The following is a 14637-nucleotide window of genomic DNA, read 5'->3' on the forward strand; positions in this document are numbered from 1 at the left end:
AGAATAGCTGCATGCTTGTTCTTGCAGAAAAGTGGCTGCACAGCAACATCCCCTGCACCATCAATCTTCAGGCCATGCCACTCGGACTTGTGCCAATACCTTGGCCCCAGAGGAACGCTGTTTCATCTAGCTTTATGAAATGTGTAAGGTTGAAGTATGGTATAGGTATTTAAGTAGCACATGAATATGCACACAACAGAGGGTTATGCACATTGTGTAGACAAAAGAGATTAGTTTACTTAAGCATTTAATTAGCTTGGCACAATATCATGGGCGGAAAGAACTGCTCCTGTGCTGCACTGTTTTATGTTCTGAATTGGGACTCCCACTGCTAAGTTGGCAGATTTTGCCTTTGATATTTTAGTAACTTGTTAACTCATTTACCAACTCAAAGGACAAATGCTCAAATAAAAGCAGAAAAGGTTGGAAATACTCAGCAGGTCTCGCAACATCTTTGGAAAGACCAACAAACTCATTGTTTCACATAGAAGACCGTTTCTCAGACCCGTCTTCAATCTGTAATGTAAACTCTTTCTCTCCATAGATGCTTCCTGGCCTGCTGAATGCTTCCAGCATTTCTATTCTTGTTACTGATTTCCAGCATCTAGAGTTTGCATTAACCTAATGGATAGTGCAAATTTGCTTCCTTGCAAACATATGCCCACTATAATTATGCCCAAGAGAAAAAACTCTCATTCACCTAATATCACCAGAGGTCACATGCAGGGCTTAATCTGTCACCCCCATGATTTTAGTCGGTGTCTATAATCACCCCAAGGATCACTCTGTCAGCTAAATTCCTGCAGGGGGATTAACAGCACAAAGAGGGGATTGAATGTAGGTTTATTGCCTTTTCCTCATGATTATTCATGTTGCTGGATAATATCGTGTTATACATCTTTGTGTCGTGATAATGATATTCAGGAAGCTAGATGTCACTGTCTATTGTGATCACTTCCTCTCTCCAATGTACACAGAACAAAGATACAAGCAGACTGTATCTGTGATGACAGCAAGTACTACAGCCACCATAACAGGACTACAACACCATTTATATAGCACCTTAAAAGGTATTAACACCCTTAAAGGTGTCAAAATGGTTGCTGTGATGCATCTAGTGTGGTAGTATAGAGGGTGGTGCTTGTCGCTCTCCTTTTCAGCTTCCACCGCTGGCTAGCAGTCTCGCGAACAGGAGAGCTGAATGGGTAAGTCTCTCCCTGACAGTACATAGACTCTCCAACAGCAAGCCTCATGCAGCACCTCCTCACTGGTGGCACATGCAAACTGAACTCCTTCCGGAGACAGGCTGAACTACAGAGGATGGGGAGGAGGTCGAATCCCTGCACACATAGCACGTAGGCCCACCGTTGTGTGGACATGCCCTGGTGCTCGTGAACCAGATCCCCATCTATGGGTAAATAGCCCCACAGCCTTGTAGGCAGCCTCCGGAGAGACGAAGGCTACGGGAGTAAACCCAGACAGCAAATCAGGAATGGAGCCTCTAAGGTGGCTGGACGTTATTGAACGTCCTTCCGGCAGCTCCTACGTATTGCTTCATAAGCTTTCCTTTGAATAACACTGGTAAGGCCCAGAGGGGGATCTTAACGACTGGGTATCTCAGGATCTCCATACATTCCGCTTAGGTTTGTGATGATCATCATCATCACCCATTGTCCTTTGAGACAAACAGTTGCCAACCAAAGTTACTAAAGCATTTCTATGGAAAGAGGTGGTTACTTAGGTTCTCCCTATGTTGCAAGCATCCAACTTATGTAGAGCCCGTATAGATAACACTTGGGAGACTGGCAGGATGAATTTGCCGGATTCTCAGGGCTACTGTGTAAGAACGCAGTGCAGACACATGCCTATTTTGAGAACTATCCAGGTCACAAACTGTTCACAGGAACAGAACCCACCAGCCTCCCAAACATCTTAATTCCTAACACTTTAAAGGTATTCTCCAGCAAAAGTTTCAAAAGGTGGTCTTCAATCCTTTATCCCATTCATACCTAGACCTTTCCCGACGTGACGTGACTGGAACTCAGAACAGCAAAGAAGATTTCAGTGACAAAATCAAGATCCTCTTTCATCATTACATGTATCTTGAGTTTCTTAAATTAATAATAATATTGCAACTAAAACTCCAGGGAGTAAAGTATTATTGGCCTGCTGATCTAATTGGCTTTGAGACTTAGTTAATACAAAACGAATTATAATACTACATAGATGTTATCACTTAAAAGTAAGATATTTAGTACTTAGCACTAAGTTAGGTGCCTTCTTTAAGACACATTACATAAACTATGCTCCTTCCTCAAGAGTCTCTTTTGATTATGCTAAAAGATACTGGAAATCATTAACAGGAAACTAACATATTAAGAGCATCATAACCACCACCTCAACATATCAAAAAGCAAAAGTCTACACTGCTGAAGGCAAAAATGAAAGACTGGAGATACTCAAACTTGATACCATCAGTGAAGAAATAAATAATCAACATTTTAGTTTAATAATAGCCCATACCCCTCCCTCAGCCCATCAGCAACTCAAAATGCCAACTCTATTTCCCTCACCACAAGTGTTGCCCAACGTGCTGAGTTCTTCCAGTTTTAATCTCTCCCACAGAGCAGCACAGTTCGTCAAGCCACTGTCCCACAGCTCCAACAACCTTGATTCAATCATGACCTTGGGTAGTGTCAGTGTGCAGGGTCTACACGTTCTGCCTGTAACCAGGTATTCCAGTTTCCATCCGCATCCCAAAGACAAACTGTCTGGAGGTGAACTGTCTTCTGTAATTTGCCCCTAGTGTGTCAGTAACCAGTAGTATTTAGGAAGAATTGATGTGAATGTGGGGAGAGTAAAGCTAGAGCAACACATACAAAATGCTGGAGGAATTCAGCATGTCAGGCAGTATCTAGGGGAAGGAATAAACAGTCGGTGTTTTGGGCTTCACTCCATCTTTCTGTGAGTGCTGCCTGACCTGCCAAGTTTTTCCAGCAATTTTTATGAATTATTCTGGATGTCCAGCATCTGCAGAATCTCCTGTGTAAAGATGGATTGGTGTGGAATTAGTATAAATTGGTGTTTAATGGTCAACACAGGCTCTTGGGACAGAAGGGACTTTCCTTGCTGTATGACCTTATAACCAATTCCCTCCTCTCAACTGAAATCAACAAGAGCAGCACATCCAATGATCAAACTTCTTGGTAATAAATTCCTCAATCATGAGAAGAGGCACAGCGTGTAGGTGCAGAAACAGCTTAAATCTCTAAAACCAATGGGGAGGGCTAGAAGCCTCCCCAAAAGACAGACATCCACAAACTCATCCTGCCCATTCTGCAAAGAAATAAATTCTCTCCTCCTGCTCTAAAGACTGAAATGATGCAAAAATGCCTTACCTTTTCTGCCAAGCCTTTGTGCAAAACACAGACGGTGTCCAGTAAATAAAACAATGCAATCACAAACACAAAAGGGGATTTGGATCCCGTCAGGCTGAGGTGATGCATTTCTCCAACACAGCCCAGTGACACAAGACTACGGACAGTCTCTGGACCCGGACAACAGGACTTAGGGTTGCACAGGGCTGAATAAGATCTGAGGAGAGACAACAGCATGAAAAGAAATGGAAGAAGCTTGTGTACATGATCTTTGCTAGCGCAGGGAAGCACTTGCACATTAGCAACCTCAAAATATTGAAGAGAAATTAAGCTGAATCTGATGGCGAAGGTAAACCAAGACAGTCAGAGAATTAACATCCATCACAGCCATTGAGAAGCAACACCTTTCAACCACCTGCTTTGCCACTAAGGTCTCAGAATCTGATCACAATTTGCTGTTTCCTCCAACCTAACCTACAGTAATGGACAATCCTATCAGAAGTGCCAGACTCTGCATAACTCGTCACTCATTTCTCCACCACATCGAGATTGCAAAATATAATCACATCAGCCCTACACCAGCCGCTTACAAGCCAGAGCCACTCAATAAAATCATTTATTCATGTTTGCTCTTAACTCTCACAAACATCTTGAGCACTCTGAATCATGAAGTTCAACCAGCATCTCAATTGAGATATCTGAGAAGAGTTAACTTGGAGCCTTGGAACTTGCAGTTGACTGCCTTCAACAAACCTGGAGAATCACTTCTTAAAAGACTCCAAGGACAGCATTATTCAATGCAACCATATAGCAGCTTTCTTTGCAGTACGCTGGAGCTGTTCTACATCAAGGTATTTGTTACAAATGATAAATACACCTATACTTGTCTCAAACAAAAGAATTACTCATTAGCCACCTTTCTTACAATGGAATTTTGGATCAAAAAATTCTGAAGACAAAAGATGCCCCTGCTCCATTATCCAATGCCCCAGATATTAACTGATAACTGGACCACAGATGGGAGCTCCTACATCCAACCATGAATCCAATATAGGTTGCTCTGCTGAACCAGTAGAGCTACTGAACAAAATAACCTACTGATTGCAGAACTGCAGGGCCTTGCTATAGCTCGAAATACATAGACAGATGTAAACTCAGGGACTGAAGGCAAGGACTATGACCAATGTTATTTTACTATCTCAAACTGGCTCTAAGAAACGAAAGAGTTTCAAACCTCTTTGAAACTACACACTGACGATTACTGTACACATGCACATACAATTTGCAGTTCCAGAAAACAGGGGTCTGCTTACCTGAGGTCCACAAACATCTTCTCTAATGTAGGCTGATTAAGTAGTGGAGACAAGGATTCCATCCAAAACTGCTCCAATTCTACCAAGCACTCAACAGGTCTATATGAAGGCTGCATCAAAGGAAGTTAGTTTTAGAGGGATGTGGTCAGAGAAAATGGCTGCATGCCAGAGCAGCACACATCATAAATTAGTGGATAAAAGATGGAAACAAGTAGATATTCAGAACTGAAAGTAGAAAGTGCCAGTAAACACTCAGCAGCATCTGTCAAAAGAGAAAACGGGTTAATGTTTGAAATCAAAGACCTTTCATCAAAACTGGGAGAGTAAACAAGTTAGTTTTTAGCTGCGAAGAAGGGATGGGAAGAACAGAGACTACCTTTGATACGTGAAGTCAGATTTACTATGAGGAAAAGAAACTAAGCCATCTGGTTGATAGATTATAATAAGGGAATATGGAATGAATTCAAAGGCATTCAGGACATCTTGACATGCAACTGTCTGCTCACTGCAAGATCCAGCTGAACCAGAGCTCTTGGATCTGAAACCTTATTTCAGAATTTAGCTCAGTCAAGTGGGAAGTGATGCAATATGGCAGTTACGAGACATACACAATAAATGATTGGGCTCAGGGATTACTGTAGAATAGAGAGATCTAGGTCCATGTAGTTCCCTGGACAAACAGCCAGGTTGGAAAAGGTAGTGTATGGAGAATAGGAGCTGGGATATTGTGTCACAACATGTACAAAGTGTTGGTTGTACCCACCTGGTGTATCTTGTGCAGTTCTAATTGCCATGCAATAGGAAAGATGTGATTAAGCTAGATAAGGTGCAGTACAGGTTCACCAGGATATTGCTTGGACTAGAGTGCTTGAGTTATAAGGAGAGATTGGATAGGTTGGCATTGCTTGCCTTGAAGCAAAGGAGACTCAAGAGAGATCTCATAGAGGTTTTTGAAATTATACAAAGATAGGGTAGATACTCAGAGTCTTTTTTCCCCAGGTTAGGGGTTCTAAAAATAGAGGAGAGAGCAGTAAGGTGAGACATTTTTTTGGGACCACTCTCTCCGTGATTCCCTTGTCTATTTGTCCCACCCCACTGGTCTTCCTCCTGGCACTTATCCGTGCAAGTGGAACAAGTGCTACACCTCCTCTCTCACCACCATTCAGGGCCCCAAACATTTCTTCCAGGTGAGACAACACTTCACCTGCAAGTCAGTTGGTGTCATCTACCGTATCTGGTGCTCCCAGTGTAGCTACCTCTACATCAGTGAGACCCAATGTAAACTGGGGGACCACTTTGAGAAGCACCTTTGCTCCATCCACAACAGGAAGGATTTCCCAGAGGGGTAGGCAACCATTTTAAATCCACTCCCCATTTCCATTCTGACATTCACTTTATAGCCCTCTACTGCCATGATGAGGCCTCTCTCAGGTTGGAGCAAAACCACATATTCTATCTGGGCAGCCTCCAAGCTGACGGCATGAACATAGATTTCTCCAACCAGATAATTTCACCCCCTCCTCTTTCTGTTCCCCTTTCTGGCTCCCCTCTTACCCCATCTCTTCTCATCTGTCTATCACCTCCCTCTGGTGCCCTCTTTCTTCCCTGTCTCCCACGTCCATCTCCTCTCCTATCAGATTCCTCCTCTAGCCCTTTACCTCTTCCATCCATCTTTCTCACTTCATCCCCCATTCCACCTGCCTACTTTCCCCTTCGCCTGGCTTCACCTAACACCTTCCAATCAGTACTCCTTCCCCTCCCCCCATTTTATTCCTCTTCTGGCTGCATTCCCCTTCCTTTCCAGTCCTAATGAAGGATCATGGCCTGAAACGATGACTCTTTATTCATCTTTCTACATGCTGCCTGACCTGCTGAGTTCCTCCAGCATTTTTATGTGTGTTACTGAGGAATTGGGGGACATGTTTTTTTTCCACACAAAAGTCAGCGACAAACACAGGTACAATTACAACATTTAAAAAAAAAACATCTGGACAAGTGCATAGACAGGAAAGATCAAGAGATCAGATACAGGCAATGAGACTAGCTTACAGACGAGTTGGACCAGAGGGCCTGTTTCTGTGCTGCATAACACAAGGAATGAACAAATTACAAATAACTCAATAAAATGAAGAGCTGGAAATAAAATTATTCTGAATCAATAAAAATAAGCAGCTGGCTACTCTAGGGCCATCTAGACTGGCATGTGATGGAGTATCAGTTGTAATAAGCCACTGCAAATTCACCATTAAAGTGAGAAGTAAAATCTGAGGAGAATGCACAGCAATGTTGAGGGGAATAAAATGGCATGAGACCAGAATTAGTGCAATTGAATGTTTGATGATTGTCATGGACTTGCTGGGCCTGCTTCCAAACTACAACTCTGGGTTGTGTCACTTGATGGGAATTAACAGTTGCATAAATGTGCACTGACAAGGTGCAAGATAAGGTGCTGGAGTTTACGTTACCTGTTGGCTGAGTTTGCTGTAGTATGTCGCCAGGTAGATGATATACGTTGCAGTTAGCTGTCTCACTCTATTCCAAGTCGACGGACAGCTGAGCTCCTTAAAGCATCTTTTGACAAAGCCTTCCAGAAGTGGCTTGATACCTTCCACATGGCTCCAGTCTAATGGCGGAGGGGGAATGTGTCCCTCCTGGTCTCCAGAACTATGGGAAGTGAACAGAGAAGTTACCAACTGCTCTGCTTTGCTAAGCAGAGAGTACATTTGAGAAAAGGGAGCTCTGCAGGCTCTCCTACTTGATTAGATGGCACCTGCAGATTGACTCAGTCTAAACATGGCCAGGACCAGAGAGACAAAAGAAACGCAAGCATACAGAAACATGGAATAACACAGTACTGGTATTGTGCCAGCTCTTTGAAACAACTGTCCAATTAGTCCCACTGTCCTGTTCTTTCCTAACAGGATCTGTACCTTCTTTGTGTGTTGATCCAATGTCCTCACTGGAAGTTATTACAACAACTGTATCTACTGGTTTGGTTAAGTTTGATAAAAGGCTTTGTTTCCATGCTGAATAACTTCACCACTCTATCACAGCCTGTGAATTCCAGATCATAATGTTGTGTAAACATAAAAATTCTCTTCTTTCATCAATTATTAAATCTGTGGATACTTCCCCATCCACCAATATAAAGTTTTGCCTTAGTTACCTGACCAAAACCCTTCATTTACACAGAAACTTTCATCTCCATATCTCACAGAACACCAGCAATCAATGAAGTTCTTCTAAAGCAGGTTATTGATAATGTAGCAGTGAATCAGTGAGAACACAAAATTTAAGAGGGGCTAGGCCACTCACCCTCTGCCACAGTTCCCCCACCTGTTGCATTATCAATAACTAGCTTTAGTTGCACCCTGCCAGTCAGTAGATCAGGTCTGATTTGCCCCAATGCTCATCTTCTGTGCCATTTCCCAATTTCCTGTTCCTTCAAAAAGGCATCAATTTCCTCTTAAAATAATTCCAATAATCTAGTCTCAAAACCCTCAAAGGCAGAGAACTCCAGAGAGCTACACACTATCCTCCCAGCAACACAATGTTCATAACCATAGCACAAAGTCAAAATAGTGAAGATGGAAATCTGAAATAAACACAGAAAATTATGGATTCGTTAGGCAGTACCTATGGAAAGATCCAAATATTACCTCAAACGTCAAATTTCCAAACAAAAACTAGATAATGCTGTAAATACTCAGCAATTCGGGCACTTATGTGGAAACAGAAAGTTCCAATACTTCCTCTCTTCATGGATAATGAGCATTTTCAACATCTCCTACTTTAAAACTAAATTACATTTTCTATTGACTGACACTGGTTGAAGGATAAATGTTGGTCAAGACACTTGGAAAAATGCCACTCTACTTCTTCAGAGTACCATTGTGACAGTTTTTACATTCAGTTGTCTGAAAAGACACCTCTGACGGTGCAATATTCCCTTGGTGTTCTGCACTAGAGTTGAGAGTCTAGAGATTTTTTTTTGCTAAAGTCTGATAACGTTAGTTCCCTGAAAATGGTACCAAAAGTAGATAGATAGATAGATAGATAGATAGATAGATAGATAGATAGATAGATAGATAGATACTTTATTCATCCCCATGGGGAAATTCAACTTTTTTCCAATGTCCCATACACTTGTTGTAGCAAAACTAATTACATACAATACTTAACTCAGTAAAAAATATGATATGCATCTAAATCACTATCTCAAAAAGCATTAATAACAGCTTTTAAAAAGTTCTTAAGTCCTGGCGGTAGAATTGTAAAGCCTAATGGCATTGGGGAGTATTGACCTCTTCATCCTGTCTGAGGAGCATTGTATCGATAGTAACCTGTCGCTGAAACTGCTTCTCTGTCTCTGGATGGTGCTATGTAGAGGATGTTCAGAGTTATCCATAATTGACCGTAGCCTACTCAGCGCCCTTCGCTCAGCTACCAATGTTAAACTCTCCAGTACTTTGCCCACGACAGAGCCCGCCTTCCTTACCAGCTTATTAAGACGTGAGGCGTCCCTCTTCTTAATGCTTCCTCCCCAACACGCCACCACAAAGAAGAGGGTGCTCTCCACAACTGACCTATAGAACATCTTCAGCATCTCACTACAGACATTGAATGATGCCAACCTTCTTAGGAAGTACAGTCGACTCTGTGCCTTCCTGCACAAGGCATCTGTGTTGGCAGTCCAGTCTAGCTTCTCGTCTAACTGTACTCCCAGATACTTGTAGGTCTTAACCTGCTCCACACATTCTCCATTAATGATCACTGGCTCCATATGAGGCCTAGATCTCCTAAAGTCCACCACCATCTCCTTGGTCTTGGTGATATTGAGACGCAGGTAGTTTGAGTTGCACCATAAACAAAATGCCTGTCATGCTGGCCTTCAACAGTAAAAGAACTGGTTATGGAAATTGGGACATAATGTTGCAGCTGCAAAAGACACTGGTGAGAAAGCAAGCAGAGATTGTGTACAGGTTTGGTTATCTTGTTATAGGTAAGCTGGAAAGAATACAATGAAAATTTACAATAATGTTGTTAGGACACAAGGGCACAAGTTATACACAGAAGTCGGGAGGCATTATTCCTTTACAGCATAGGAGACTGAGGGGTGAACTTATAAAAGTGTATAAAATTATGAGGGGCAGTATAGTATGAATGGGATCAGTCCTTTTCCCATGGAAACTGAATCAAAACACTAGAGCACCTAAGTTTGGGTAAGTGGTGAAAGATTTAAAAGGGATCCAGTGAGCAAATTTTACACAGAGGATGTGTGAAGTGAGCTGCCAAAGGAAGTGGTTGATAATACAGGTACAGTGACAACTTTTAAGAGACATTTGGATGTCTATGTGGAGAGGGAAGGTTTTGAGGGACGTAGGCCAATCACAGGCAAATGGGACTAGTTTAGACAGACATCCTCATCAGCATGGACAAGTTGGTCCATAGGGCCTGCTCCTGGGTTATCTTCCTTTTTTGACTGGGACTGAACATATTGCTGTGGACACAACTGCAACTAAGTACAGTGGCCAGCATGAGTCGTTCAATGGATTGTAAATTACAGCAAGCATTGCCTCATTACAATGTGCAGCTGCGGTAACCATGGCAACCGCCAGTCACAAGCTCCGAGAATCCACGAGGGAATTGCTGCAGTATGAGACACCAAAGCCCAGTCTGTGTTTCAATGTTGATTTAATGATACACGAATATGTTCTCTGCCTTCACCAATTCCATTACTGACATTTAATCAGTACCTCTGAGCCTCCTGTATTTCACTTGAATAAAATGGAGTGTCCATCACAATTGCAATCACTGACTGAAAGGCCATCGGTTCTGAATGAAAGCTATCAAAAATACAAACCATTAATTCAGAACTGCTTTCGTGTGCGAAACAAAATCAACCCTTGTTTTTTGTGTATGACTGTCACCTAGCAACAGTCACCAATTCTGACTCAGCTGCCCCTCCTCCTCTCTACACTCTAGTCTCCCAGCATCAGTCTGTAATCACTCTTAGCTGCCCAGGACTATCACAATATACTGAGCATCAGAATGGTACAAGATTAGGTATCAATTCCAATCATTACACTGTTACAGCTTCTTCGCGTCCCACTGTCAAAGTTATAGTGTGCTTTAATGGCGGAGGGCGATTCCAGCAAATGCAACAATAGAATTAAAGGGAAGGGTAGATAGATAGATAGATAGATAGATACTTTATTCATCCCCATGGGGAAATTCAACTTTTTTTTTCCAATGTCCCATACACTTGTTGTAGCAAAACTAATTACATACAATACTTAACTCAGTAAAAAATATGATATGCATCTAAATCACTATCTCAAAAAGCATTAATAATAGCTTTTAAAAAGTTCTTAAGTCCTGGCGGTAGAATTGTAAAGCCTAATGGCATTGGGGAGTATTGACCTCTTCATCCTGTCTGAGGAGCATTGTATCGATAGTAACCTGTCGCTGAAACTGCTTCTCTGTCTCTGGATGGTGCTATGTAGAGGATGTTCAGAGTTATCCATAATTGACCGTAGCCTACTCAGCGCCCTTCGCTCAGCTACCAATGTTAAACTCTCCAGTACTTTGCCCACGACAGAGCCCGCCTTCCTTACCAGCTTATTAAGATGTGAGGCGTCCCTCTTCTTAATGCTTCCTCCCCAACACGCAGAGGCTTTCAAAAATTACACAGAATTCATTCATTCCAACATGTCTATGTTTTGGTTCCAAATGAGCCTCTTCTAATCAATTAGTTAGAATTAGTGTCTGTGGAGAAAGATGTTATAAAGCCTACATACAAAGTCAGGAAATCACATTGTGACTAATACTCAGAGCTCTGTATACTTCAGTGTAAGGAGTATTGTAGGAAAGGTGGATGAACTTAAGGCATGGATCAGCACATGGAATTATGACACTGTAGTCACTGGTGACAATCGCTACAATTGGAAGGTATGACTACGCTAATGGGATTACATTATAGACCATTAAACAGTCGGCTGGATTTAGAGAAACAAATTTGTAGAGATATCTGACATTTATGAGAAACATAAGGTTGTGATAATGGATGATTTTAACTTTCCACATATTGACTGGAACTCCCATACTGTAAAAGGGCTGGATGGAAAAGAGTTTGTTAAATGTGTTCAGGAAAGTTTCCTTAATTGGTACATAGAAGTCCCAACTAGAAAGTGTGCAAAGCTTGACACCCTGTTAAGGAATGAGACAAAGCAGGTGACAGAAGTTTGTGTAGGGGAACACTTTGCACCTAGTGATCATAATGCCAGTAGTTTCAAGATAATTATGGAAAAGGATAGGTCTGTCTGGGCCTCAGGTTGAGATTCTAAACTGGAGAAAGGCCAATCTTGAGAATTATGGACAGTACTCAGGACAACACGGAAACCATCCTCCCCTCTATGGACTCTGTCTATACTTCTCACTGCCTCAATAAAACAGCAAGTGTCATAAAAGACTCCACTCATCCCAGATATTCTCTCCTCACTCCTCTCCCATCAGAAATCCTGAAAGCACCTACCACCAAACTCAAGGACAGCTTCTATCCCATGGTAAACGATAAAGTGCACAATCATAATGAGGTAGATTGTGAGGCCAAGAGTCTACATTATCAGAGTCTTGAATGGACCTCTTATCTGATAACATAGACCCTTGGCCTCACAATCTATCTCATTACGATTGTGCACTTTACCGTTTACCTGAAACATAGAAAATAGGTGCAGGTGTAGGCCATTCAGCCCTTCGAGCCTGCACCACCATTCAGTATGATCATGGCTGATCATCCAACTCAGAACCCTCTACCTGCCTTCTCTCCGTACCCCCTGATCCCTTTAGTCACAAGGGCCATATCTAACTCCCGCTTAAATATAGCCAATGAACTGGCCTCAACTATTTCCTGTCCAATCCCTTTAGAATTTTATGTTTCAATAAGATCCCCCCTCAATCTTCTAAATTTCAGTGAGTATAAGCCCAGTCGATCCAGTCTTTCTTCATATGAAAGCCCTGCCATTCCAGGAATCAATCTGGTGAACCTTCTTTGTACTCCCTCTATGGCACGAATGTCTTTCCTCAGATTAGGGGACCAAAACTGCACACAATACTCCAGGTGTGGTCTCACCAAGGCCTTGTACAACTGCAGTAGAACCTCCCTGCTCCTGTACTCGAATCCTCTTGCTATGAATGCCTTTTTCACCACCTGCTAGATAGAGATAGATAGATAGATAGATACTTTATTCATCCCCATGGGGAAATTCAACTATTTTTCCAATGTCCCATACACTTGTTGTAGCAAAAAAATAAAAAATATGATATGCATCTAAATCACTATCTCAAAAAGCATTAATAATAGCTTTTAAAAAGTTCTTAAGTCCTGGCGGTAGAATTGTAAAGCCTAATGGCATTGGGGAGTATTGACCTCTTCATCCTGTCTGAGGAGCATTGCATCGATAGTAACCTGTCGCTGAAACTGCTTCTCTGTCTCTGGATGGTGCTATGTAGAGGATGTTCAGAGTTATCCATAATTGACCGTAGCCTACTCAGCGCCCTTCGCTCAGCTACCGATGTTAAACTCTCCAGTACTTTGCCCATGACAGAGCCCGCCTTCCTTACCAGCTTATTAAGACGTGAGGCGGCCCTCTTCTTAATGCTTCCTCCCCAACACGCCACCACAAAGAAGAGGGCGCTCTCCACAACTGACCTATAGAACATCTTCAGCATCTCACTACAGACATTGAATGACGCCAACCTTCTAAGGAAGTACAGTCGACTCTGTGCCTTCCTGCACAAGGCATCTGTGTTGGCAGTCCAGTCTAGCTTCTCATCTAACTGTACTCCCAGATACTTGTAGGTCTTAACCTGCTCCACACATTCTCCATTAATGATCACTGGCTCCATATGAGGCCTAGATCTCCTAAAGTCCACCACCATCTCCTTGGTCTTGGTGATATTGAGACGCAGGTAGTTTGAGTTGCACCATATCACCTGCATGCTGTATCATATGCATATCATATGCTGTACCTGCATGCCCACTTTCAATGACTGGTGTATAATGACACCCAGTCTTGTTGCACCTCCCCTTTTCCTAATCTGCTACCATTCAAATAATCTGTTTTCCTGTTCTTGCCACCAAAGTGGATAACCTCACATTTATCCACATTAACTTGCATCTGCCATGAATTTGCCCACTGAACTATGAATTTAACCATGAATTTACCTGCACTGAACTTTTTTGGTAGCTTGTAAACTTTATTCTGCATTGTTATTGTTTTACCTTACTCTAGCTCAATGCACTGAGCCATAATTTAGTCTGAAGAGCATGCAGAAGAAGGCTGTCACTGTACCTCGGTACATGTGACAATAATAAACCAACACCAATAAAACAATAGAAAGCAGTGTGCCTATGAGTTCTGCAAAGGTACAAACAATGAAAAGGACAATGTGAAACACTTTACAAAGCATCAAACATCTTCCACAAAAGTTGCATTATTTTTGTTACTGATTATGCACGGCTATAGATATTTTTCATGGCTGAGCAATTACTCTGATTAAATATGCTTCAACCAGCAACAGAGAATATTAACCCTGGAGCTCCAGCCAGGTAAAGGCGCCTGTAGGTGGGTGATGTGTGTGTGAACATAAGGAGAGAAGAGGTATCCTTGGAGTAATTACACTCCGCTGAAAGTCAGATGAACAGCTAGAGGATACCCAGAAATTGTCTGAACTCACTTCAGTCATAGATAGGGAACAGAAACAGGTCTTTCAGCGCATCAAGTGCACATCATCCATGTGATATTAATTTTTACAAAACTCATACAATCCAAACACATTTTCTTTTCAGTAAATTACTATAAACTCATTCCTCAGCACCATCCTCGCCTGCTTCCCACACACCACCCCCACCTCACACTCCTTCCAATCCTAATGCAAGTTACAAC

General features: G+C 42.2%; 1 protein-coding gene across 4 annotated transcripts in view; it reads right to left on the bottom strand.

Annotated features, from left to right (window-relative positions):
• The window catches only part of rpap1 (RNA polymerase II associated protein 1), a 150545-nt gene that overhangs the window by 25005 nt on the left and 110903 nt on the right, over positions 1–14637 (bottom strand). For all 4 annotated transcript variants that reach the window (XM_073040307.1, XM_073040304.1, XM_073040305.1 and 1 more), the window contains exons 17-19: positions 7156–7354; positions 4691–4800; positions 3399–3594 (exon numbers count right to left, since the gene is read on the bottom strand). In XM_073040307.1, the coding sequence (XP_072896408.1) occupies positions 3399–3594; positions 4691–4800; positions 7156–7354 (505 nt within the window). The remainder of the gene's footprint in view (positions 1–3398; positions 3595–4690; positions 4801–7155; positions 7355–14637) is intronic.

This window comes from Hemitrygon akajei, chromosome 3 (genome assembly GCF_048418815.1).
Source record: "Hemitrygon akajei chromosome 3, sHemAka1.3, whole genome shotgun sequence".
Classification (NCBI taxonomy): domain Eukaryota; kingdom Metazoa; phylum Chordata; class Chondrichthyes; order Myliobatiformes; family Dasyatidae; genus Hemitrygon; species Hemitrygon akajei.